Source organism: Panthera pardus, unplaced genomic scaffold (genome assembly GCF_024362965.1).
Source record: "Panthera pardus isolate Hobbes unplaced genomic scaffold, ASM2436296v1 HiC_scaffold_15, whole genome shotgun sequence".
In the NCBI taxonomy this organism is placed as follows: domain Eukaryota; kingdom Metazoa; phylum Chordata; class Mammalia; order Carnivora; family Felidae; genus Panthera; species Panthera pardus.
In genome coordinates this window covers 14,476,976-14,504,330 of record NW_026526710.1, presented here as the reverse complement: position 1 = coordinate 14,504,330, position 27,355 = coordinate 14,476,976, and the positions used below count along the sequence as shown (strand labels likewise).

At 55.8% G+C, this 27,355-nt stretch overlaps 2 protein-coding genes across 4 annotated transcripts in view; one reads left to right on the top strand and one right to left on the bottom strand.

Moving 5' to 3' along the window:
* RSPH14 (radial spoke head 14 homolog) overlaps nucleotides 1–27,355 on the bottom strand; it is a 100,052-nt gene that overhangs the window by 38,719 nt on the left and 33,978 nt on the right. The window lies entirely within an intron of this gene.
* The window catches only part of GNAZ (G protein subunit alpha z), a 53,700-nt gene that overhangs the window by 6,664 nt on the left and 19,681 nt on the right, over nucleotides 1–27,355 (top strand). The window contains exon 2 of the mRNA XM_019467085.2: nucleotides 16,612–17,791. Coding sequence (XP_019322630.1) covers nucleotides 17,069–17,791 — 723 coding nt within the window. The 5' untranslated portion in view covers nucleotides 16,612–17,068. The remainder of the gene's footprint in view (nucleotides 1–16,611; nucleotides 17,792–27,355) is intronic.

Here is a 27,355-nt window from a genome sequence, read left to right as displayed (position 1 = left end):
GTGTTTGCCAAGGACTGGCTGACCCCGCCCACTACACCGTGACTCTTGCCTAGAAGCTTCAGCTCATCCTTCATCTCTCCTTCATCTCTCCCTTCTCCCAGACACTGACTCTGATCCCCCAGATTAGGTGAGGACTCATCTCCTCTTCAGTGCTTCCTCCACCAGCCTCCTGAGTCTAACAGGCAACCCAGGACCCTACGCATGTTTCTTCCCATGGCAGCCTCTTTCTGTACCCTGAATGAATGAATGAGCAATTTAGTGAGCCTCATGCTGAGCTCCAAGAAGGCTGCCTGGAGTTAGGAGACTAGGTGACCACAGAAACGGTGTTGTAGTGGTGGGGACAGTGCAGGAGGAGGAGGTGAGTGACAAGGGAGGGCTATGAGAAGGTCCTGTGGGGCCCGGTCGTCCTATCTGACCTCAGCCACAGGGCAGCTCACCAAGGTGAACATGAGAAACTGCTCCAAACTGCCCAGAGGGACTTCCAAAGACCCTCCTTGACCATGGGTTGGAGTACTTGACACCTGCAGCCTTCACCCTGCAGGAGGTCCCAGTGACCTGAGCTGGTGGTGCCGCACCTCCACTCCCCCTGGCCACCATGTCAGCAAGCAACCCTGCCCACCCCTTTTGCTGTGACCCAAGCTGCCCCAGCTGTGTGCAGCCTCAGGCCTGCACCACATGTCCCCTCTTGCTTCCTGTGGCCCCATGGAGTAACCACCAGGACCAGCCAGCCAGCCTCCACATCAGTACATGTGGGGTGCGGTGTCCCTGTCCCCAGGCTGGGCTTTCCTCCAGCATGGTCACCCCCCCCTCACCCACTCTGTTACCTCTGATATGCTGTGCAAACATATTTCTCGATAAAATGCTGGGAAGAAAAATAATTAGAGTGTTGCCTCCATTATCCAATTTTTGATTAATCAAACTCTCTTTGTCCTCGGCCAAAATCTATTCATTTCCCTTAAACACTGGGCCAGTGCCAGGCATTGATTTCCTCTATGATAACGCCACGCACGTATGCACGCACATCCCCAGCCCTGCCCCACCTCATGGCAGGGAAGAGGGCGCAAAAACACTGATGGCACTGTCTGAGGCCCCAACCCCACCCGCCTCCTCCAGGAAGCCCCACAGCCACACTGCACCCACCATCCCTGCCCTGGCTCCTCCAGCTCCTCAACTGGGCTCAGTTCCTACGTGGCCTGAGTTTCTGGGTGTGTTCGTCTTGTCTTGCTGGCTGTTCTGGGGCTCTCCTGGGGCGGGCGAGGGGTGGAGGACCGGTGTGGAGGGGGTGTGGGGGTATGGCCACTGTGGCTGCTGAGGACTGGGGCAAAGGAAGAGCTGCAGCCCCAGGCTGTGTTCTGTCACTGGCACAGAAAGGCTGGAGCTGGGTGGGGAGGCCAAGGGTGAGGACCAGGGTTTGTGAAGGGGCCTCAGGGCCTTGAGGGAGGGATGGAGTTGGGGTGGGGGCAAGTTTCCGGTGGCAGCAACGGAAGCCCAGTTCTTATGGGCTTACCAGATGAAGGGACATCTGGGCTGAGGGCTCAGAGGCAGAGCAGTATCAGGGTTGGCCAAGACTAGGTGGGAGGTGGCCACACATCTACCGTGTTCATCTGGGGGAGGCCCAGGGCCTTTCCAGAAGACTTCCCAGAAGTCCCTGGCTGTCCCCTCCCTGTGATGAGTTGGCCCCTCCCTCATTCAGTACAAAGGGCTGGGGTGGATTTATTAGCACCTGCTTCCTGCCGGGTACTCCTGGGCCTGTAGGACACATCATTGGCACACAGACCAACGTCCCTGCCCTGCGAAGCCGGCATTCACAAGTGTGAATGGGGAGCGGGGTAAGTGTGATGGGGGCAAGGGGGGGCAGTAAACACGGTAAGGAAGCTGTGTGCCCTGGTAGAAAACACAGTGTTGTGGGATGTTTGGGGAGTCATAAATAGAATGGGCAAGGGAGGCTTCTTGAGTTGGGAACATCTGAGCCATTTGGGGAAAGAATGGATTGGCTCTCTGGACAAAGAGTGTTCCAGGTGGAGGGAACAGCCAGTGCAGAAGCCCGGAGTTGAGATTGTGGATGATACTCAAGGGACAGCAGGAGGGCCAGTGCACCCAGCATGGAAAGTGGAGGGGGCACGGCAGGGCGGGGGGAGATGCAGGGTCACAGAGCCCTGGGGCCCTGGGAGGACTCAGGCTCTGGCTCAGAACTAAGATGGCCAGCTGTGGGAAGGTTTTGAGCACAGGAGAGATGCTCTGTCTTACAGTCTGACAAAGATCCCCCTGGCTGCTGGGGGAGCACAGAGTGCAGAGGCCAGGAGAGAGCAAAGGTGCCTGAGAGGTCACTGTGGCAGTCCCAGTGAGGGGCTGGGGGGTTGGAGGCTGGTGGCTGGATTTCAGACAGAGGGCTCCTCTGAGGCCAGCCAGGCCTAGCCCTGACCTGAGGCACTGGGTTCTGTCAGAAGGAGTGGGGGCAGGGGACAGAGGGATGCAGAGCAGAGCATGCAGTAGACACATGCCACATATGCCCCCAGATCCCCTTTCCTGTCGGCACACTGTCCCCTACCACATCAGTGTTGCCTGCTCACAGCTGCACCCCTTGCTGGAAAAGAGCCTTGGGCCCTGGGAGGCCCTGTCCTGTCCCTCAAGGTAGGACAGCCTTGATTTCATTTAGGCTCCACAGCTCCCTGGGATCAGGCCACACCAAGAAGGTGGCTGAAACCACACCTTTGCCTGGTTCCCTGCCTGGCCCTGTCCTGTCTCCCTGTCTCCTGAACCTGCTCCCTGGACCAGTCACATGCCCAAGAATCGCCATCTCAGGCTCTGCTTTTTGAGAACTTCATCAACAGGGTCAGAGGTTACCGCAGACTTAGAGACTCCTAGGGCTCGCCCGGCATAGATGGGAGGACCAGTACCAGCCACTGAGAGTGACCTGCAGGGGCCCCAGACTCACAGCCTGCAGGCCTACGTGAGTTCAGAAGGCTTGGGAAGCAGGCTGTGGGGAAGGTCAAGGAAGAAAAAGGGTGGTGCTCACCTTTCAGGTGAGAAAGATTAAAAAAAAAAAAAAAAAAAAAAAAAAGGAGCTGCACGGAGGCAGAAGGGGCTCGGGGAAGGAGCTATGCACTTGCCTGGTCCATAGAGCCCTCAGCAGAGAGGGTCTGGCCTGGGGGGACGATAGCTGGAGTGGGGGGTAGGATCTTGGGATTCCACACTCAGAGGCAGGAAATTGCAGGGCAAGAGACCCAGAGTGGTTAAATCAGAGTCTTTACCCAGCCCACGGGCCTGACTAAAAGTCAGCAGTTACCTTCCCTATGGAAACCGGGAGCCAGGCTCCACCCCAGGCAGCAACCCCTTCCACTCGGCTTTTAGTAAAGGCCACATGTCTTCCCTGCACATCTGTGCCTCCCTCCTCCTTGTATGTGGAACCTTTTCATTTTTATTTATTTACTCTTGGCTCAGAAATCTCTGGCCTGATTTCCTCCTGAGTCAGTGTTCCTCAGGCGATGCTATCACATCTCATCTCGTCAGCCTTAGCAGCTGTGGGCTAGAAGGCTGAGGGCATCTAGAGCCACAGGACAGTACAGGGCCATAGGGAAGGGCCTCCCTGGCCGTCTTCAGTGCCCTAAGGCTGAGAGGCTGCCTAGCTGGGGTAGAGCCATTTGTTGGGGCCTCTCTGCAGCTGGGGACACTGTGCACCCAACCTTGGTCCTTCCCCCATCTGCTCAGACTCTGGCTCCGAAATAAGCAGGGAGCTAGGAAGAGGCAAAGAAAGGGGGGCTGCTTTTAAGAGGAGACTCGCTATGGGTCTGCCTGTGCCGGGCCGGTCAGGCAGGCTGGGGGGACATGGATAAGCTAATCCAATGGCCTGAGGCCCGGTAGCTGTGGAGTGGCTGCAAAGAACCCAACACAGAGAGTCCTGTTTCCCCAGCACAGAAGTGTCTCACGTGTGCACATGCTACCATTTTTTCAAAGAAGCTGTTGTGATCAATGAAATGCAGAGTCACTTACGAACTTGTAGAAATCTTGGTGCTCTAAGCAAGCTCTAACCCTTTTACCCCCGTCACCAATGCTCCCTGGATGAATGGGCGTGCTCTGTTCTCACGATAAAGCGTGCCGGCCGAATGCTCCAGAACAGCAGGGAGCCAGTGTCCTGCACTTTGGCAGCCATCCCTTTGAGTCACTGGTGTTTGGCCCAAACCTGTGTGTGCCAGTTGTACTTGTCATTGTGACTACATCCTTGAACACCATACACACTGATGAAATATGAACGTAAAGAGGGATTCTGTGGAAATTCAGTGGATGCTTTGGAAAGCCTCAGTACAAGCTGTGATTAGGTTTGGTTTGGGCAAGACCAAACTGTGAGACTGGAGACAGAGAGCCATGACAACCTAGGATTCAGGTCCTGGGTACTTTGCAACCTCACACTGCCCGGAGAAAGCCAACTGGACCTCACACATAATGTGCTCTGGTTTGAGAAGGAACAGTGACAGTAACTCAAATGAGTGAGCCTGTGCTCTGAGAAAAGATGGCCCGCCCCCAAAATTGGCAAAGGAATGTATGATTATCTGTCTTAAGTTAAATTAAAATGTTTAAAGTTCGTATTATCATTTCTTATGACTCCCTGTGTTAAGTCATATTTCAATATGCCAACCAGCCAGAAGTCCCAACTTTGATGGCAACTTTTGGTCATTAACCGATCTTGAAAATATACCTATAATAAATACACACACACACACACACACACACACACACACACACGCATGCACGCACCCCTGGTGGAATCTACAGGGTTGGGTTTTTGTTGTTTTTTTTAACCTTAGAACAAGGAGCGGTAGGTCTGTCTACCTGAAAAGCTTGTAAATGATGGGTCAGTAACAGACAAGGGCAGGGGAAGGTCTGCTTGCCCACACTGTAGAGTTCTCTCCTGGGCAAGCCAACCTGGAAGCCCCTTCCTCAGGACCACTCCAGGGGAGAGTCCAGGAGCAACTTGCAGGGAAGTGTGGGGTTTCTCAGTGTGAGAGAGACCAGGAGATGCTGGTGCACAGGGTGCGAGGGGTGGGGTGCACGGGTGTGCTCTCTCCACCCATGCCTTCCCCGGGCTCCTCTCTTATTTTCAGCAGGATGAGAAACGGTCAGGATAGAGTTTTGGGTGGGATTACAGACCAGCTGAGGCGGGAAAGGGCAGGGTGAACTCCCAGGGGTGGTAGGAGGGGGAGGCAGGAAGGCTCAGGAGGACTCTTGCCTGCAGTTTGGGGAGGGGTGGGTGAAATGCCCTGGGACATTTGGGGGAGGTTAGGCACCGGCAGAGGGGTCAGAGTCCCCTGCTGGGGTCTCAGAGGCCCGGTGTGGACGGCAGTAGACCACACAGGACCACAGGCAAGGTCATGTGAGGTAACCCACTCAGAAGGGAGTGCTGGGAAGCTTTGGAGCTGTGAACCAGTAATTTTTGGTGTTCGTCCATCTACCCATCCATCTGTTCTACACATCTTTACAGAGCTGGCAACAGAGAAGGAGAGGGAGGGTAAGGTGGGCCTCGAATAGGAGGTCAGACCGACCTGAGGGCATGGTGGGTATGCTCAGGGAAGTCACCTGCAAGGCAGCCAGCGGCCCAGAGGCCTATGAAGGGCCAGTCCTGGGCATCCCTGCTGGACTCTCCCGGGGTGAAGTCCAGTCCCAGTGCCAAGCCAGTAGCACATGATACTTAGCTCAAGGTCACACAGGGCCAGGCGGCAAGTCTCCACCGAGTCCCTCAGGCTCCAAGGGGGCTGCCTGGTGCTGCAACAGTGAGGGGGCTCTCACAGTGGGGGAAGCTCTTGCTTGGCCCCAGAGGGGGATGTTTTCAGTGGGGTGGGCTGGGGCAGGGCACTGTGACAGGGGAGTGGGGAACGCAGCCAGGGAGGCAGGGACCAGGCTTCTGGTGGGGGGGTGGGGGGGTGGGGGATCCCAGGAAGGAAGTGGTGGGGTGTGGAGGCCAGCTTTCCCCAGAGGGCAACTCCTAGGAGGGTGGCCTATCCCTGTCCTCCATCCAGTGTTACTGGCACCAAGGCAAGCAGGGGCTTTTATCTCCTCAGGAAGATAAGACTTTTTAGTCCAGAAATATGTGTTGTTGTGTCCAAAACCATTGGAGCATTTGGAATGGGCCGACCCAGATTCTGCTATACGTGATGCTGGTCAGGCCCACAAGCTCTAAAGTGGGGGAGACATGTTGCATTCAGCCGTACTCCTGGGCCTTGCCTTGCCGGCCTTTCTGGGGAGCCCACATGTCCAGGGTCCCACCTAGGGACTGGCAGCAGACTGCCCACAGTTCTTGGGTGCAGGTTGATGCACCCGCCATCACCACCACCAAAGGCACTTTCATGGGAGAAATAAGGTCTCAGTGGGCACAGTTTCTGCCCTCTGGCCCCTGGGAGGAGTTGGTCCCTGCCATGGCAGCCGTCACTGAGCCACTCCCTAGGGAACCATGGGAAGGATGTTGCTCAGGTGGGCCTGCTGTGAGCTGGGCCCAGGCCAGGCAGGTCTTTGCTGCCCAACTGAGCAGTTGTGGCAGTGTCCCCCTCAGGTGTCCTCACCCTGCCTGCCTCCTGCTCTGGCCCCCTCTCCCACCCTTACATGACAATAGCTTCTTACAATCGTGTCTTGTCACCTCCCTGGATCTTCCCACCACATGCCTCTGCTCCCTCTTCTCCACGGCACTGCCATTTATCAAAAATGGCCTCTCACACTTATTTGCTCATGGTCTCCCCAGCCAGGATATGAGCTCCTCTAGGCACAGACTCAGCTTGTTCCACGCCTCCCCTGCCCATGTCCCCGAGTCCAGAGCTGAGCTGCCACGCACTAGGCTTGATTCCCAGAGGGTGCAGTGATGATCGTCTGGGGCCTAGTGGTTGGTTGATTGATTGATTGATTGCCCATTTGGATCTGAGTGTAGAAGGCCTCAGGCCTGGTTACAGATGCCCACTGCACCTCGTGCTAGGTCATTTAGTGATGGGAGAAGCAGCAGAGGGTGCCCTGATGAACAGGCAGATGGAACTGAGCAGAAGAGGGGGTGACTTCCTGAGGTCAGAGTGGTGTTCTTTCCTGAGATGAGAGATGGTCTCTGGCCTAAGTGAGGACAAGGGATGTGGGGCTGGCACTCCTACCCCACTGTCTCAGCCCGGGGGTCCCAGCTAGAGGACCTCTGGGCCTGGGTTCCTTGTGTATCCATCTGCACCTCCAGAACATACAAGGTGGCCTGAGGCCACAGCTGTGAGCAGCAGCTGCCCTCCCCGTGAGGAGGGTAATCCTTTCTCATTTCTCTCTCAATCCCTTTCCTTCAAGGAGAAAATCTCAGTTTGGTGCCAGTGTGGCTCTCACACCCTCCAGCGCGCTAATCCCAGTTGTTTAACAAACAGCCAGCGCCCCGCTGGCCCTTCCATGGCCAGCGTCCCTGCAGGCAGCAGTGACACCAGCTTACAGTTTAGGTTCCTTCTGCCTACAGCAACCTCAGCTTCCATTTAAGTATGAATACGAAGTCATTTTTAAAGTACTTAAAAATGCAAGTCAATTTAAAGAGAAACTTTGAGTAAGTCACAGCAGGTAAGTGGGTTGTGTCGTGGGGACAGAAGTCGGAGGCCCCAGTGGAGGCTGAGCCCCACAGGCTGCCAGCCAGGCAGCCCTGAGGAAGCACCCCCTGCTCCTCAAACCCTAGTTCCTACATGTGTATGGTCATACCCATGTCCCTGGGACGATATAAGGCCGATTAGACAGGACGTGTATATGAGGACGGGTGGGCACCACCTGTCCCACATATGGAAAGGGAAGGGTTGACCCACACATGAGAGAGATGCCGGCTGTGTCCCCCACCATGGCTGGCCTCAGCAGCCTAAGGAGGCAGAGTGTGGGCTTGGAAAGTAAAGCCAAGCCTGGCCTTGACACCACGATGCCCAGCTTCCTTGGGACAGACCCTCCCCAGGCCCAGCCCATAGTTATCCCTGACGGTCCAAGGACACAAGGATACGGCACCGTGAAGATTCTGCCAGGCTCTGGCAACCAGACCATTAGGGCGATGCATGCAGATGGGGCCAGTAACACACCCGTAGGGTGCTGGCTGGTGGGCACAGCAGTGCTAGAGAGGGTGACATACCAGCTTGGGCCTCACTGTGTTCAGACAGGGGAGAAGTGGGGAATTGAAAGGGGAGGGAAGTCCAAACCAGCACAAGAACGGGGCAGTGAAAGTACATCAGCTTATGCGAGACCACAGAAGAGCCACTAAGAAGACCCCTGCGGTCCAGGCTGGGTTCTAGAAGACCTAAATCGGGGTGCAGACAAGGAACCCCAGCACATGACACTCAGGCAGGAAGGAGTGTGCACAAATGTTGACCAAAAGTAGAACACTGGATTCTAGTGCGCCAGGCATGAAAGGGCAGTGGGAAACATTTCCTTACTAAGAGGGGAGGAAAACCGATAATCAGTGACTGTACAGGCAGAGGCTTTTCCGGACCCTGTGTTTCTAAAATAAAGCCACGGTGGGAGCTGACGCAGGGATGACGGTTCCGGAGGGCGGGGAGGGAGACTCGCTCTTTAGAAGAAGATGGAAACAACATGGGATGGAAACAACATGGGCGGGTTTGCCCCTAGAAGGCGATGGGAGCCTCTCTGACCTGCAAGCCAAGGCCAGTAAGCAGGAGAGGCATGTGGACCCCAATATGTCAGGGTACCCCAACATGCCTCTCCTGACAGTGCCTGCAAACCCTAAGACATGAGCCTACTGGGACTTGGGGCAGAGCCTTCCCTGCTCTGCCCAGATGCCCTTATGCAAGGAAGGGCCTGAAGTCACAGACACCCAGGCTGGGCCTCCAGCCTCCTCCCACTCCAGGTCACCATAGAGCAGCTGCCAGGTGCCAAGGTGGAGCTGGCAGGTGGGAGAGCCACTGCTGCCAGAGCAGAAGGTGTCTGAGCAAGCTGGGGTGGGGTGCGGGGCCAGGGGACAGTAGTGCTGAGTCATAGCCCTGCCCAGGCAGGCTGATGCTTGGCCTCCATGGGGGGCGACAAGTGGGCAGGTCTGGGGGAATGGAAAGGCCCAGGACCTCAGACTGCTTGCTGATCCCCACACTGGGGCTGAGCACTCTCCAAGGGGCACGTGTGTCATGTCTGCAAGAAAACCGGGGGCCTGCTGGTACCCTGGGTATGTGGTCTCACCCTGCCTGCTGGCCCTGAGACTTGGGCTGCCCTCTGCCTCTGGGGTTCTACCCCTGTTCGCCCACAGCTGGCCATCTGAGTGGCTTCTGCTTGGGCATCAAACACAACCATGCTTCTCCATTTATTCAGTCTAGATGTGGGCCTACCTCCTCAATGGGACCAAATTCTGCCCCCCACCCCCGATTTACCCCTTTCTGATAGCCCAGGACTCAGCGTCTCAGCTTGGAGTGGGCTTTCCTTGGGTAAGGAGGGAGTCCACAGAGTGAGGGGCTTGGCTTCTTGTTTCCACCTCCCTCCTGGTGATGAGCGAGTCCCACCTGCCAAGGCCAGGCCTTCTCCAGGCCTGTAAGCTGATAAGCTGTCTTCTCTCCTTGGAGACCCCTGGCTTAGCCTGGCTTGGGCAACACCTTGGTGACCTTGGCCCTAGGCTCTCTTCCTCTGTAGGGGAGCATGCACAAATGCACACAAGAAAAGCAAGGTGCTGCACAGCCTTGCTCCGCCCTGCTCTGTCCTGGCCCTTAACTCAGCCGTGAGCGAGGACAGTAGTGGACATAAGTGTTACCAACCCCACTCCGTCACCAGGCACTGTCCACCATACAGCCCTGCCTCCCCCACCCCTAGCCCTTGCCCATGCTGCTGCCCTGTCACCTGGATAACTACATGTAGGAGCCCACCCTGTTCTATTCAGATAGGGCACTCCTCACTCACACTCTGGTTGGCTTCCAACTTGCTCAGAGAAACAGCAGAACCCCTTACAGTGACCTCCTACTGTCAGCCCCTCACATTCAATGCCAGCTACCCACTTTCTTTCCTGTCTCTCAGACTGGCCAGGCACATTCTCACCTCAGGGCCTTTGACCCAGCAGTTACACTCCCCTCACCACCTGCTCATGGTCACCTGTCACTTGTCAGGAAGCAGGCCCTGCCCGCCTTCACAGACCTGCAGCCTTCACCCCAGCGCCCCCGACCCGACTCTGCAGCTTGGCACCCTTCTCCATCAATTTGCTGCCTTTGGCCTGATTCTGACTTCCCTCCACCTGTGAAAACTCAGGCATGGGTCTTGGCTTCGTTCAACAGTGCCCCCTAACCCCACCCCAATGCCAGGCTCAAAGCCCCAGCCCCAGTAAGTGGTAAGTAACCCCTGACTCCTCCCCTCAGCCCCTCTCGCTCACCCCAGCCCAGCTCCACACTGTAACCCATACCTTCTCTCCCTGTACACTCTGCTGCAGGCACACCACAGCTAGCCGCACACAGACCTGAGCAAGCACTTACATTTTCCCACACGCATACACGGACCTGCACACAGGCACATACCTAGACCAGTGCTTACACACACACATACACAGTCCTGCAAACAGGCACATACACACATCTGCAAGTGTGCAACCCCAGACACACACACTCACACACACACACGCACACACACTCAACCCACATGGTCACAAATATGCACCTACACAGTGGGCACCTCTGATCAACCCTGCCTCATCCTCTCACCTGTGACTCCTCTCTCTGTCCAGCCACTCTGACCTTCCTTCATCTCCCCAGTCACACCGTGATTCATCTCTCCCCTCGCCCACAGGGCCTTTGCACATGCCTTTCCTCTGCCTGGCACTCTTTCCCTCACCCATTTGCTCAGTTTCCAGCCAGACCCAGCAGTGCTGTGGTGGGGGACTGTGGGTGTCAGGCCCTGGGGAACCGTGAGCACTTACTGAACCAGGGAACAATGTGGTCGTCCTGCCCTTGGCCCTTTGTCTTTAGGCTGACGGGGAGTCCTAAAGAAGCCCACTAAAGCCCAGAGTAGACTAAAAGAGATAGGACTGGCAGGAGCCTCACATAAAGGCAAAGAAGCTGACCCTCAGAATGGGATTGTCTTGAGGTCCCATTTGGACCTTGGCCAAAGCTCCTGTTCACAGGCCTCCCTCCTTATGTCAGTGCACATCCCTGTTCCCCACCACCGGTTCTATACACCCTGGAATGTGGCCGAGCCCTGCAGAGCCGCAGGGAGAATTCCGAGTGGGCCTTCTGCTTGTTTGATTCTGGTGATCTGAAGGAAGAGGGTACCTCTAATAGAGGGACCCACCTCGGATGTGACTGTTGGGGGCTGCCCCATGCAGATGGCAGAAGCTCCCAGACTTGGCCCAGTGCACACAGTCGCCACCTGACTGTGTTTCTTTCCCCTCTACTCCCATGTTCCCTTGTGGCTTCCCTGGTCAAGGACCACGTGGCCAGCCCCAGGCTCCCCACCCACTGCCCCTAAACTGCTCTCCTGATTCTCAGAAGCTCGGCCCTTAGCCTTGGGGTCATTCCAAAACACAAGTCACACCTCCTTGGATAAGGCAGCTTTGGACCGAAGGCTGGGTTTGCGAGATTCACCCTCTCATGAATCTTGGTACCAGCTGAGGGCCACTAGGTCAGGTGTTCCAGTCCACAGGACGGATGATGTGGCCCCTAAGTGACCTTCCACTAGTGGGTGAAGCCAGGACCAGGCAGGAGCCTGCCTCTTTCTCTTGCACAAGTTGGCCTCCTCACTATTTTTATTTTTGGAGTGGCTTACCCGTAAGACTTGTGTGTTTTTTTGTTTTGTTTTGTTATTGTTTGGGGGTTTTTTGGGTGTTAAAATAGATGTAATGTAAAACTTACCATTTTAACCATTTTTAAGTGTACGGTTCAGTGGTATTAAATACATCACTAATGTTGTGCAACCATCTATCTCTGAATTTGATGGCCCTAAGGATCTCATATACGTGGAATCATACAGTGTCCTTTTGTGATGGGCTTATTTCACTGAGCATAAAGTCCTCAAAGTTTATCCATGTTGAAGCATGTGTCTTTCATTTTAAAGGCTGAATAATATTCCCTTGTATGGGTGCATCACATTTTACTTATCCATTTATCTGCCAGTGGACGTTTGGATTGTTTCTACTTCTTAGCTATTGTGAATAATGTGATTATGAGCACAGGTGTACAAAAATGTCCTCAAGACCTTGATTTCCATTCTTTTGTGTAAATACCCAGGAGTGGAATTGCTGGTAATCCTATTTTTACTTTAAAAAAAATTTTTTTTTAATGTTTGTACTTATTTTTGAGACAGAGGGAGACAGAGCATGAGCAGGGGAGGGGCAGAGAGAGGGGGAGACACAGAATGTGAAGCAGGCTCCAGGCTCTGAGCTGTCAGCACAGAGCCCGACGTGGGGCTTGAACTCACGGAGTGTGAGATCATGACCTGAGCTGAAGTCGGACGCTTAAATGACTGAGCCACCCCGGCGCCCCATTTTTACTTTTTTTTTAAAGTTTATTTATTTATTTTGAGAGAGGGAGCAAGTGGAGAAGGGGCAGAGAAAGAGGGAGAGAGAGAACCCCAAGCAGGCTCCACACCATCAGTGCAGAGCCTGACATGGGGCTCGAACTCATGAACCATGAGATCCTGACCTGAGCTGAAATCAAGAGTCAGATGCTTAACTGACTGAGCCACTCAGGCACCCTTCTATTTTTAATTTTTTGAGGAGGAACTGCCATACTGTTTTCCATAGCAGCTGCACCATTTTATATTTCTACCAACACTGAACAAGGGATCTAATTTCTGCTTATTCTTTTCTTGTTGTTGTTGTTGTTTTTTTCAATATAGTAGTCATTTGTATAGGTATGAGGTAATATCTTACTGTGGTTTTGATTTGCATTCCCCTAATGGTCCTTGATGTTGAGCTTCTTTTCATGTACTTCTTGGCCACTTATTTTCTTCAGAGAAACGTCCATTCAAGTCCTTTACCCAATTTCGAATCAGGTTGTTTTGTGGCCAAGTTTTAGTTCTCTGTATATTCTAGATATTAATCCTTTATCAGATATAGGAATCGCATGTAGTCTCTTCCATCCTGTAGGTTGCCCTTTTACCTGTTGATAGTGCCTTTTTATGCACAAAATTTATTTTTGATGGAGTCCTGTTTGTCTAATTTTTCTTTTCTTAAATTTTTTTTTTTTTCAACGTTTTTTATTTTTTTATTTTTGGGACAGAGAGAGACAGAGCATGAACGGGGGAGGGGCAGAGAGAGAGGGAGACACAGAATCGGAAACAGGCTCCAGGCTCCGAGCCATCAGCCCAGAGCCCGACGCGGGGCTCGAACTCACGGACCGCGAGATCGTGACCTGGCTGAAGTCGGACGCTTAACCGACTGCGCCATCCAGGCGCCCCTCTTAAATTTTTTTAATGTTTATTATTTTTGAGAGAGAGAGACAGAGCATGAGTGGGGGAGGGGCAGAGAGAGAGAAACACACACAGAATCCAAAGCAGACTCCAGGCCCCAAGCTGTCAGCACAGAGCCCGATGTAGGGCTTGAACCCACAAACTATGAGATCATGACCTGAGCCGAAGTTAGACACTTAACCAAATGAGCCACCCAGGTGCCCCTGCTATTTTTTTCTTTTTTTGCCTGTGCCTTTGGTGTCATATCCAAGAGATCATTGTTAAATTCAAGTTCATGCAGCTCTTGACCTCTGCTTTCTTCTACGAGTTCTGTCATTTTAGGTCTTATATTTAAGTCTTTGATCTGCTTTAAGTTAATTTTTGTATATGGTGTTTCGTAAGGGCATCACCATTTTTTAAGGAAACCCCAGGAGAGACCAGAGAAAGAAAGGAGGAGAGACCAGAGAAAGAAAGGACACAGTAGAAAGAGACTCAGGCCACAGGCAGGTACAAGGTGCCCTGCTGGCGGGGTGGCAGCCACGCGTGAGCTGGCCTGTGAAGAATAGGCGGAGTTCTGGTATAGGAGCAAGGCGAGGGGGCCACTGATGAGCAGCCTGGGGTGACTGAGCCAGCCCTCCAGAGCACAGCCTGTGCTGGGCCTGGAGAGGTCCGCGGGCCGAAGTTGCAAGGGGAAGGATTTGGGTTTGAGAAGGATCTGGAGGCAGGGTGATCATGTGCGGCACTGCAAGGAAGCGGCCAATGTCTTGGTCTGTTTGGGTGCAGCTCTGCATGGAGGCAGAGGACTGGCCTGCACGACCTCAGGCCATGTCACCTGTCTGGGCTAGACCATGTCCCAAGAGTGGGGTCACTAAAGGGTGCCCCAAGGCATGGAGACCTGGTGCCTTGTTGCTGCTTGTCTAGGTGACAGTAAATGGTGGAAGGAACCTGCCCTTCTGGATGATCTTTGTCCCTGTCACTAACCAACTGAGAGAGAATTGGTCACTTGGGGCCTGGGTGTACCTTAGATTTTCAAGCACAAATTGAGGAAAACAGTAATGACAACATGGGGCACCCCCAACCTGTCTGGCATTGCCTTCAGGAGGGAGGGCATCAGCACTCCTGCAGGAGTGGTGCCCTGGGCGGCAGCTGCTGGGGACTTTGGACTTCTTTCTACACCCAGGGGGCTTCTGGGTCATCAGTAGGGACCAAGGAGCAGCCACTGGGTCCCTGCTCCACACACTCAGAGTCCAGGGTGGAGAGAGGCAAGTCCTGGGTAGCATGAGAGACAGGGCCTTGTTAAAGCCCTGACTCTTGTTTACAAAACCTTTCTTAAAACAAAAGTTCATCAAGAAGATACAAGAAATATGGTAAAATGCAAAGAAGAAAAAAATCCCATGTAATTCCACCATGTGGAACTCACTGCTGCTCAAATCCCTTCCCTGACCTCTGCTTACACAGGGGTACATACCCAGCATGTCCCCCATCCTCAGTCTGATGGGACTGTGGAAAAGCGGCAAAGTTCCTCAGTCTCTTCAAGCCTGAGTCTTTCCCGTCCTCTCTCCCACCAGTGCTTACTGAGTTCCCATGGTGTGCAGGGTACTGTGCTGCTCCAGGCCTCAGGGGACAGGCACCCACAAGTGATGAGGACACTGGGGCACTGGCTGCCACTGGCTGGGGACTAGGCTCTGCACTGAACACTTCATCTCTAACAGATGCTTGTGACCGGTGAGGGACAGGCTCTGTGATGTGGAGTCAAGTGCCCAGGCCACACAGCTGGGATGAGACTCATCATCCTGGAAGCACTGGGGACACATGAAGTTTCTACTGAGGGGGAGAGGTGGTGTGAGAGGTGCTTACAGGGCCCCTGGCCACAGAGGCAGGTGAGCCAGGGAAAGATCAGGCCCTCAGGGCCTGCTTTGGAGCAGAATTGCCAGGTCTAGCAGGCACAGAGGCCAGCTGGGAGGATGGACCGGTGGAGAAATGAGATGAGGCCCTTGGGTCTTGGGATCCGCCAGGCACCTTGGGTCCTTCCCAACCAGGACCTACCATGAGGGGAATGGGGACATTAGAGGGGAGGACACTGGCCATGGCAGAATGAGGAGGCTGCAGGGGGCAGCCAGGCTGGGACAGAGGTTGGAAGAAGGAGGCAAGAGTTGTGTGGGGCAGGCTCCCAGGTGGGGAGAGCAGAGCCTGAGCTTTGGGACTGCCCTGGAGGGGAGGGCTCTGGCTCAGCTGCTCATAGGTCAATGGGGGAGGCCCAGGAAGAGCATTCGGGCATCCTAGGTCAGCAGGTGGCTGGCTAGGGCTGGGCACTGAGGTGCTGAGGCCCTGCCTAGGGCATGAGCACAACTGTTCCTTACTGACCATCAAGGTGGGAGGCAGGGACATGATAGACTTGGCCTGAAACCAGGAAGCTGGTGGGCTGCCCCCTTGCCTTGCCCTGAACTCAGCATTTCCTGATGCCCTCAGACATACTCTGGCCTGTCTTGCTTCCCACATATGGCTGCTGCCCTGCATCCCACCCCCCAGCCCCTGCTCCCCTAACTGGGCCCACCTAGCCTGAGCCTCCCTCCCCCTCACCCACCAGGAGCCAGGCTGCTATCTACCCTGTGGTGCTCCCAGCCTGGGGTCTCCACCTTGCTCTGTTCCCTGCCTGTCTGCTTGCTGCCAGGCCTGGCCAGCCTCCTCCTGGTGAATGTCCTGCCCTGGGAGAGCAGGAGTGACTTAGCTCCTGAGAGCTGGTGGTGAGTGGGGGTCATCCAGTTACTCTGGCATGGGACCTCACCATAAACCAAGGAGGGGCCAAGACCCATTGATGCTGTGGCACATGTGGGTACAGTCCCAGCAGGTGTAGTAGAGGGTGAGGGAGGCTGTGGGAGGGACATCACAGCAGGATTGCCATATTGAATCCTAATGACCACCTGACCCAGAGACTGAGGCTCTGGGAGGGGGAGGTTGCCTGGGTCCAGTGGGCAGGGAGGGGTGGCAGGGCTCCGTACTCACTCCGTCACTCTGAAAACGCTGGTATGGCTCTGGGTACCCTTTCCTCAAGCACCAGGCTTCAGGCAAACTGGCTCACCAGGAGGGGTGTGGGGCGTGGCTCCCAGGCACGTTTGTTTTGCTGTGGTTTGGGCACGACTCAGCAGAGTTCGGAGGAAGGGAGGGGGTTTGATTCACTCTTCCCCAGGCTGCTTCCTGACGACGTCCGAGGTCTGACCCTTTCCCACCCAGCCTGCAGTGGGAGGAGGCTCACCCTCTTCTCTGTGTTGGCAGGTGAAGGGCGGATGCCCAAGGCAGGGGGGCCGCAGGGAGCACCCGCGGCACCAGTGGCTGGCCTTCCAGCCGCACTTAGCAGCATCGCCACAGCAACCAGCAACCAGACGGCAGCAGCCTAGGCAGCCGCTACAGTACAGCTTCCCACCGTCGGAGAACAGGGAATGACTACGGCGTATCAGGCCCCACATTGGCCTGGGCAGGTGGAGTGTCACTAGAGGGAGGGCTTGGCCACCTCCTCACAACAGAAGATCGCCATGCCAGCCGGAGAAGAGGTGCTGGGGCAGGGGCTGCAGCGTGGCACAGCCTCGCCCCCCCACCCGCACTGAGCGCTTCCAGGGCGCAGGGCTCCGTCTGCCGGGCATACCCGGCCTGCATCTCAGCGTCCCCTGCTTGGTGGCAACAGGGAGAGGTGCCCCGTCCCCTGCTCTGCATCTGGGCCCGCCGCTGCCGGACCATGGGATGTCGGCAAAGCTCAGAGGAGAAAGAGGCGGCGCGGCGGTCCCGGAGAATTGACCGCCACCTGCGCTCAGAGAGCCAGCGGCAGCGCCGTGAGATCAAGCTGCTCCTGCTGGGCACCAGCAACTCGGGCAAGAGCACCATCGTGAAGCAGATGAAGATCATCCACAGTGGTGGCTTCAACCTGGAGGCCTGCAAGGAGTACAAGCCCCTCATCATCTACAACGCCATCGACTCTCTGACCCGCATCATCCGTGCCCTGGCCGCCCTCAAGATCGACTTCCATAACCCGGACCGCGCCTACGACGCAGTCCAGCTCTTCGCGCTGACGGGCCCTGCCGAGAGCAAGGGTGAAATCACACCCGAGCTGCTGGGGGTCATGCGGCGGCTGTGGGCCGACCCCGGGGCACAGGCCTGCTTCGGCCGCTCCAGCGAGTACCACCTGGAGGACAACGCCGCCTACTACCTGAACGACCTGGAGCGCATTGCCGCGCCCGACTATATCCCCACTGTTGAGGACATTCTGCGCTCCCGGGACATGACCACGGGCATAGTGGAGAACAAATTCACCTTCAAGGAGCTCACCTTCAAGATGGTGGACGTGGGCGGGCAGAGATCAGAGCGCAAAAAATGGATCCACTGTTTTGAGGGCGTCACAGCCATCATCTTCTGTGTGGAGCTTAGTGGCTACGACCTGAAACTCTATGAGGACAACCAGACGGTGAGTGTGCCAGGCTTTTCTTCTGCTTGTTCCTACCACCGCTGGCTCCTGGGAAGGGGGTGGGCTTGAGGGTATGGGCAGGGCAGGACAGGAGAGGCTGCAGTCAGAAGGGGAGCCAGGGTGGTTCCAGCGACGTGCTGTCTTTGGGAGCACAGTGTGCAATGTGCTGGGTATCACAGCCACTACAGGACCTTGGAGTAGTGTCTGCTGTCACCTTTCTCAGTGGCTGCCCCAGCATGGGCAGGTCCCGTTCTGACCTCAGTACCCTGACAGGCCCTCAGAGCTCTGAATACCCTCTGAGTAACCACCATACCCTCGGGCTCCACCGGGTATGGATGCCCTCATCCAGCTGCTGACAGCACTGCCCTCTAGGTGCTCATAGACCCTAGGTGCCCAGGTAGCCCCCACCTGAGTGCCGCGAGCAGCCCACACCCTATGCCTGAAATACTCTAGGCATGGAGAGCCATCCCTTTGCTGAGTGGGGTCTGCTTCACAGCCCCAAGAGCATGTTGCTTGGAGCCCAGAGGACACCTGGAGGTCACTGGGGAAGCTCGGCCCTGTGAGGGGCTTCACTTCAGGTGATGTTGGGGGGCATTCAGGTGTGGGGGAGGGTAACGCTGGAGGCTGGGAGGGAGGTTGACAGATCTGCAGGATGAGAGTGGAGACAAGGCCCAAGCTAGGGATCCAGTTGTTGGTCCATGTGGCAATTCAGTAAATACACAAAACTCCTGCCAATCCCTGGCACTGGGTCCTGGGAACTGCAGCCATGGCCCCACAACCCCATCTGGATCCTGGGAGTCTGGCGGTGACAGGGTTAAGAACTATTTCTGAGGTTTAATCCCCAGGATTTGGGTGGGTATGGGGATTCTTTCAGGCCCTCAGCCCAGGCTGAGAACCACTGTGTGGGGCAGGAGGCTCAAAGGCATGTGGTAGGTGGAGGCCCCAGAGACTGTATGTAGCATAGGGAGGTACAATCAGGGTTGGTGCTGAGCCAGTGAGGGGCTCGATGGGGAACCTGGGCAGGGAAGGGAGCCAGGCCGCTGGCAAGGAGAGGGTGGGCAACCGATGCAGCTCAACCAAGGCGAAAGGCCCAGTGCACAAGCAATACAGTCTCCTTGGGCGCCCAGGGGTGGTGGTGGAGGCTGAGCAGCCAGATGGGATGGGATTGGCTAAGGCTGCCCCACCTGGCTGTCCTGCAGAGGAGGTGTTGTGCCCGGCAGAAGCACTGAGCAAAGATCTGGAATCTGCTCTTAAGAGATCTTTGATCCTGGAGGTGGGGGGCATGGGGGCAAACAGAAGTCTGCAAGTAGCTGTAGGTGGTATGGGACTGTGGGTGCCAGCAGCTCAGGGAGTCGGTGGGCTGGCAGGGGAAAGGGTGACAATAGTCATCAGGGGGACCCACCATGCTGAGAAATGGCAGGGATGGGGGGCTGACCCTACAGTGTTCAGGAAACCAGGGCAATGGCAAGGAAGGAGCTTAGTTCTTCACTCAGTCTTTTTTTAAGGCAGGTGATGGCTTTATTCTTTGGGTTTAGCTGGGAGTCTTAGTTGGCCCTGTGGCCCCAAGAAAGTCTGTGGATGGCTACGCGCTGTGGCCATCCTGCCAGGTGCCTGAGCATTTTTCTGGATAGAGAGAAGGTCTTCAGCTTTCGTCAGGTTTTCAAGGAAGCCCGGCCTCTTGGAGAAGAGGAAAGAAACAGCTGCAGGTAGTTACGGAGACAGAGGCAGGGCTCCCTTCATCTCTCCTGTATGCATCCAGGGGTCTCTCCAGGGCCGTGCCAGGCAGTGATGGTATGAGGGTGTCTGGGCTGACGACACCACATCCGTGGGGCAGGGCCTGCCTTGCTCCCAGTACTATGTGGTCTCTAGGGGTTCTAGTTCCTCTTATTCTTCTGCCTGCACCCACTTCAGTGCCATGTGTGGTTCTTGGCAGAAGGAACATCCCAGCTGACGGGCGAGGTCAGGCTCTTTGATGAGGCATTGCTGTGAGCAGAGGACTCGGGGCTGACCAGGCCATGATGCAAAGCAAGTTGCTCAGGTGAGGCCCCAGAACACGGTACTCCTGTGGTCAGCTCTCCAGGCTTCTGCCTATGTCTGTGGTGTCCTGAGGCTGGTGGTAGCCTGTGCTCTGGGACCTTCCCAGATCTTCCTCGGATCTTGGGGCTGCCTCATTTGTCATCTCCAGAGCAAGCATGGCAAATTCCTCCAGCAATGGGCCAGGCTCCCAGATCATCTGTTGGCAGGTTCTGTCAACCAAGCCAGTGCCCACAGGTGTGGCAGGACGTGGGAGGCAGGATGCCTGGGGCCTGAGCTGGTCACGTGCTTCATGGAGGGATTTGGTTATTATCTCTGCTCTCTGAACCTATCAGCCAGGAGGCCACCCAAGTGTCCTTAAAGATGGGCCCGAGCCCAGGCCTTCTCCTGCCTGAGGCCCCACCGGCTCCACCTGGCCCATGCCTGCCTCCTTGCTGCCCCTCCCCTCTCTCCTCTGACCTTCGTGGGCTTGTTTCACTCACACGCTCTGCTGTCTCCAGCCTTAAGTGTGTGACCACCCTGTCTCTGCCTGCCCCAGTTCTTCAGGTCTCATCTCAGGTGTTACCTTCTTGAAATGCCTTCCCTGACCCCAACACCAGCACACCCCTCCATTGCAGCCTGTCAGTACAGGTGGGTCCCCTCTCGTGGGCAAGTGAATGGCTGCCCAGTTGGGCTGGGTGGACGAAGGACTGCACAGGCAGCCCCACACAGGCCGTCGCATCACTAGCCTACTCCCAGCCCTGTCCCTGTGGCGGCCCAGTGGGCAGCCCTGGGCGGTGTTGGCAGCTGCCGGCCTGGCTTGCAGGGGGGAGGGGTGTTTCTGGGAAGCCTGCATTTGCCAGGCTCTGGAGCTGCTCAGGGCATTTTCTGAAGGGAGGGACTAGCAGCCAGGCCTGCACCCCACCACTGCTGCCACCCTGGTCTCAGCAGGCCTGGGGAGGTAGTTGTTCCCCAGAAAAGGAAATTCCTCATGAGAAACTCAAGTGGGGCTGGAAATTCACTGGATTCCAAATAGTTGTGACCTTTCATGCTCTACCAGCAATATCTCGGGATGGAAAACAAACAGGCTGCCGAGGAAAGACAATACCCTCCGTGATTCCTCCAGCCGGCTGGCCGCTGTGGTAGGCTGACAGCCCAGGGGAGAGCCGGGCCAGGCAGAAAGAAGAGCCTGCCTCTGCCGGCGCCTGCAGGCAGCTCCCGTCACCACCGCTGGCCCACCTCTTCTGTGCCCCTGTCCTCCTCCTGCCTGGCCAAGGCAAGTGCCACCATAGGGGATGGGACAGGACTGCTACCCATGCCTTCTTTTCTAGGGCCCTGAACTGTCTTCCCTGGGCCGCAGCAAAGGCAAGGCAGCCAAGAACCAGCCATGGTGATTTTTGCAGAAACCAAGGGAACCTGGGGGCCCGGTGCCAGGCTCTGGACATGGCTCCCCAGAGCTCTTCTCCCCGGCTCAGCTCTCAAGGTCTCGTCTTCCCTCTGACAGCGGGCTGGCAGAGCCCCCCGCCCCCATGCCTGGCAAACGAGCCACAGCCACCACCACCACCTCCCCCCACCCACCGCCCGCTGGCATCTGCGTCAGCACGTTGCCAAGGGTAACGTCAGGATCTCTAGGCTCCTGGGCGTGGAGGGCTGTGGAGGGCTGTGGAGGGCTACAGCAAGCGCAGGGCAGCACCTGGGCAGGGGGAGGCAGATTCCGGGTGTCCGTGGAACATGGCAACGAGCAGATGCAAGAAGCCAGGCCCAGCCTTGATTGTGATTCCCCACCCTCATCCTGGAAGGATTTAATGGGTCCTCGGGCCTACCTGGGGCCCCATGCCCCTATACAGTACCAGCAGGCACCTGGGGCCTCCAGAGTCAGGTGGGCCTCTACTATCGCCACATGGGACCCCCTCAGAGAGCACAGGGATGTGTCACCTGACTGATCCTGTGGGGTGGCTGTGCCTATTGTCCCAGTCACTGGTGGGGGAATAGATGGGAGTGCCCGGGCTTAGGACAGGTCATGATCCCTCCCTGAGCCACACCTACAGCCTGGGGCCACACCAGGTCTCCCTGCCTCTGGCCTGCCTTTTCTGGGAAAGCCATTTCCTGGCAGCTCCGCCTTCCTTCTGGGCCTGTCCCTGGCCTCTTCCAGGAGTAAAGAAAGACAGAGCTTTAAACTCAGAAGCTCAGCCATGGGCCCCCCTCAGGCGCAGAGGTGTACCGACTAAGCACCTATCCCACTGTGATAGCCCCAAGAGGCTATGTGCCCAAGGCCCCCCTGTGGGCGTCTCACCCAACTTCTCATCACACATCCCACCAGGTAGGGCCCCAACACCCTGCTGGGAACCGTGGGAGGGCACAGGGGGTGGGCATTTGCTACTGAATCTCTGCCCCTGTGGATCTGCTAATGGACTCTGCCGCTGCTTAATGGTATGGGGATTCTTCAGAAGGGGCAGATTAAAAGGCCTGCCTAGGAAGTGTCAAAGTGTTCTCATGTGAAAACCCACAGGGAGCTCACTAGTTACCCATTTTCTGGTGGAGCTGTTAGTGTTCCCAGCCCTGTAGAGGGTCTGTTGTGCACGTGTTGTGCACCTGCTGTGTACCTGCTGTGCAGATGTAAGGCCTAGACTCAAGGCCAGACGCCAAGATGAGCCCAACCATCCAAGCAGCACAAAGAGCTATTGGGGGGGTAGGGAGGGGGGTGGCTGGTGGGGAGAGGGGCACACATCCAGCATAGTTGCAGCATCATTTCTACAAACCCTCATGTTGCCTTGGGATACCTGCCTCTCCTTCAGAACCTGGCAGGTAGCAGTTCCCAGGGGTGTCCCTTGATTTGCTTTCATCTAGGACCAACTGTGACCACAGGTGCTCTGGGCCATGGCAAGGCTCAGTGTGGGAACCCTGGCATCCCCACTGCTTATCCAACAGACAGCTGGTTGATGTGTATTGAGGAGGGTCCCTAGGGCGATGGGTAGAACACAGGAACATGCCCTTTAGGGGGTCAGGTTCAGCAGGTGGCGGGGGCTACATAACCAGACTCTAGACTATCGATGTTACCTCTGCCTAGCTCTGGCCCTCAGCTGGGGCCTCCTCCTCATCCTGGGGCCCTCAGTTCCCAGGGGAGCTGAACTACAGACAGGTCACAGGTCCACAGCCCTGTCATCCACCCACCCTAGATGGCATGTGCTATGGGCACAGGGTTGGCACACAATGGTGCTCAGCAGACTGGACTGGGCAGGAAGCATGCAGGCTGGGGAAGAGCCAGAGTTCAGAGTCCCATCTTCTGGGTGCACAGCCACTGGGACACTCAGCCCTTCTGGGGAGCCCCTGAAAGTGCTGGGCCCTAAGGGGTGGCCTGTGCAGTGTGCCCCAGAGGAGAGGGCTGCTCAAGGCTGTCTTACAAACTGTGTACCCACACCCTAGGACTGCTTTATCATTCAGCCCTAAAGGGAACTGGTTTTGGCACTTTAAAACATTGTGTTGTGTCACAAAATGGCATGTTAAAGGTGATGCACTGTATTGCAGGAAGACAGGCTTCTACTTATTGTTAACAGAGCTGGTGATCACAGAGCTGGTCCAAAGGAGGTGATTAGAATGAGAAATAGCCAGATGTGGATGATACTTCTGCTTAGATTTAGAAGGGACTTCATATATCCTTTAGTGTCCCTAACCAGCCAGTTTTGCAAGTAAGGAAACTGAGGCCTAGAGATCATGCATCATGTGTCCCTGGGCTCTCAGAGGATGGGGAGTTGCAGTGCTCCCTCAGAGATTCCAGGGACTCCAGAATCCCCACATCCTGTAGGTACAGGGGTGCTCCACGGAAGGCCTTGGGGCGGGGACTGGTTTCCACCCTTGGGCTCAGGACAGTTGAGTGGCTGTCAGAGTTGGCCCTGCCCCCACGCCATCAGTGCCAGGACCACAGGCAGCCTGAGCAGAGTACATCCCCACTCTGCCTCATGCTCCTGACTGGTCGAGGACATAGATCCAGGAATTGTGCCATGGGGACTTGGGACAATTCCAGGGAGGCATGCCATTGACCTGCATAGAGGCCACTGGCCTTCCTCCTGCCCCCCAGGCACTGGTCTCCCTGAGCAGCTCCTTCCAGTCTCATGATGTTCCAAGGCCACATCCAATTTGTTGCAACCTCCACAAATTGTGGATGACCCTGGGACATCAGAGACCTCTTGGACCAGAGCCAGGAGGCAGGGCCTGGCTGGCAGAGGGGCCTGGGTTCCTTGGAGTGGACAACCCCAGGCACAGATCTGAGCTGCTCTGAAGAGCAAAGGCAGTAAGAGAGCTGGGCCATGACAGTGCCTCCCATGGCAGGTACAGGTGGGCACAGGGCTCAGCTGGCCACACACTCTCCCCAGCGGCATCCCTCCCACAGATTAGACCAGTTCTCTCTCTGTGGCTGGCTGCAAGGGGGACAGGCACACATGCATTCACAACTGGATTTCTGGTGGCCCAGAGGTGCTGTCAGTACCTGTGAACAGTCCCTCTGCCTCCATGTGGGCTCCTCAGGCTCTGGGCCCATCCAAGGTCCTTGCTCTGTTGCCTAGCCCTTGTCATAGTCCTAACAGGGCTAAGGCCATCTGGTTCTCACCTCAGTGAACCCTGGGAGTGAGCCCATGGCCCCCACTCAGTGTGTGGCCACCCTGAGCTTCAAATGAGTCCCCACGGAGTGTTGGCTCCAGCCCATGATGGGCAGAGGTGAAGTGGAGGGAGCGTAGAGAAGGCAGCAGCCATCAACTGTCACTCCCCTGCAGCACAGCCTGATGCCTATATGTGATCCATAGATCTTGCCAACTGATATGTCAGTTCCTTGGGCTGAGACTTCCTTTCCTGTGTTCCCAGGGAGACATGCAGCCACTGAGGCCATTGTCAATAGGTCTTTCCTATGTTCCTTCATCCCTGTTGCACTGAGAACTTCCACGGGCTCCCATTTCCTGTCTACCTTTGTGCTTGGCTCCTTGCCTGGAGTAAGTCTGCAGTCCCATACCAGCCAAACAGAAGGATGAACCTCAGCCCAGGGCTCAGGCCCACCTGCTGCTCAGCATGGCCAGCTCCTCCATCCCTGCTCCGTTCTGTATAGTGGAACTTTGGGATCCTAATACAGCCTTTCATTTATCCCATACCTCCTCATCCTTGGGACCCAGCTCTGCCATTGAGCATATCAGCCACACCTCCATGGTGGTCACCTCCTGCTGTGTCACTGGAGGCCCCTTTCCCCCCAGGCACAGGCTGTCACTAAGCATATCTGGAATGTGATCCCCATCCCTCCCCCTCTTCCACTGTGACAGACTGCCACACGCTTTGGCAGAATCTGCAGTAGGGACCTCCACAACGCTCCTCGGATCTCTGAGCCTGGTGGCCCTCCCCAAACAGGAAGTCGACTAACTTGGGCTCCATCGTGGGCCTCCCTCATAGGCGAGTTGGGGTCGGCTTCTTGCCCTAGTGCTGACGAACCAGGAGGGAGGGGGGCAAGCAGGCACTGTCAGCACTGTGCCAGCAGAGTTGGCCCACTACTTGCCTCAGAGGACACTGAAAGCCAAGGTGGCGGCAACAGAGCCTCCCTCTCTGCACACCAGCCCACCGGAGGGCCAGAGCTGCCCAGTACCAGCTCATAAGTGTCAAATTTTCAATTTTTAAGAAGTTGATGAGCTAGCTGTTAGACATCATGTTGGTAGCTTAAAATCATCCAGGAGAACGTATTCACACCACAGAAATTGGCGGATGCTACAAATCAGCGTCCTCCCAACCTGCTGTTAAACACTCACCAGCCTACTGCAGCCAGTGACCCCAAAGCCTAGCCAGAAGGGCCCCTTCTAGGCAGCCTCATTGATAGGTGAATTACAGGATTCACCGTCTGTGTCTTTTTGAAAAGCTAGGCAGTGTCCCCCTTTTTCAGCCTCCTCAGCATTTCCCTACTCCGGCCCTGTGACCGCAGGTGTTATTTCTGTTCACGTTCATCCCGCTTGAGAACAGTAATTTGCCAGAGTGACTCCACGCTCGTCCTGGGCTCCCCCTCCCACTCTCCCCAGGCAGATTTACGAGAATCCTTTCTGCGCAGAGAAGCAGACTCCGAGCTGGGTAGTTCTGCTTTCTCTCTGTCAGCACGTTAGCAGACTAACGTGAGACCATCTGCTCGAGCCAGGGCCTGTCCAGTATTCTTCTCCATCTGAGAAGACAAGCCCTGTGATACTCATTCAGGAAGCGTTTCTTACACACCTCTTATGTGCAAGAAGCTCACCATCTAGGGACAGAAATGATTGTGTCCCTTCCTTCTCTGAGGTCAGATGAGAATGATATCACGCAGCCCCTGAAGGGCTGGGGTGGCTCGGCCAGCACCCATTTCCACTGGCCCCATGCTCGCTGTCGCTGGCCTCAAGGCACCCCTGTGAAGCAGCTGTCTGGGTTTAGAGAAGCCAGAAGGGCCTCCTCTGCCCCAGAGACGAACTTGCAGGAGAGAAGGGGGGCCGAGGCATCAGGATCAGGGCCTGGGTGGATTGGGATAAAGGTAGGGGTGGTAATCTGTATTCAATGTGGACCTTGCAGAATCCAGCCTGGCTGTGGGGGCTGTGGGAGCAGCCAGTAAAGGCAAGACCCAGGGGCTGTTTGAAGGGGGCATGGAGAGCTAGGGCACTGACTACCCTGCAGGAGAGCCAAGGTCCCGGGTGCTGCAAACAATCCCCAGCAGTCTGGGATGGGCATTGGTGCCTGCATACCCTGGGATGGTGGAGCCGGGGTCTGCTGGGGCCATTGCATCTCCCACAATCTGTGCATTTCCCCCCTCTGCCACATGATCTGCTCTAGAGGACGCCCCTTCAGCTGACCACAGAATGTCTCCATTCTGTGCTTCATGGTAACACTTCCCAGCCCACATCCGACTTGGCTACCCAGACCAGTGGGGTAATTAATTTCCCCAGCGCATTAGCTCTGCTCCTTACGCACACATCAGAACAGCTCTGGGTTTTAAGACACAGATTATTATTGTTTTAAGGGATTTCTATAATCCGAGAACTGAAAAACAACTTGTCCACTTATCAAGAACAGACTGCAGGGTTGCCTGGGTGGCTCAGTCATTTGGTTGACCGACTTGAGCTCAGGTTTTGATCTCGCGGTTTGTGGGTTGGAGCACCACATCGGGTTCTGTGCTCAGAGCCTGGAGCTCAGAGCCTGGAGCCTGATTCAGATTCTTTATCTCCCTCTCTCTCTGCCCTTCCCCTGCTCGCATTCTCTCTCTCTCTCTCTCTCTCTCTCTCTCTCTCTCTCTCTCTCTCTAAATAAAAAAAAAAAAAAAAAGATTATAAAAAAAGAAAAAACAGACTGAAGGAAGGAGGCTGAGAGTAGTGGGGGCCAAGCTGAGCTGGGGACCCTCAGTAACCTGCAGAGATGGGGACATAGGACGTCTGCAACCCAGGGGAGTCCCTCAACTGCCCTGAACAACACCAGAAATGCTTCTGTGCTAACAGGTTACCTGCAGGACCCCTTTTTACCCATCTGTAGGGCCCCTGAGGCCCCACTGGCTCTGACAGTCTAGAGTTTCTGGGG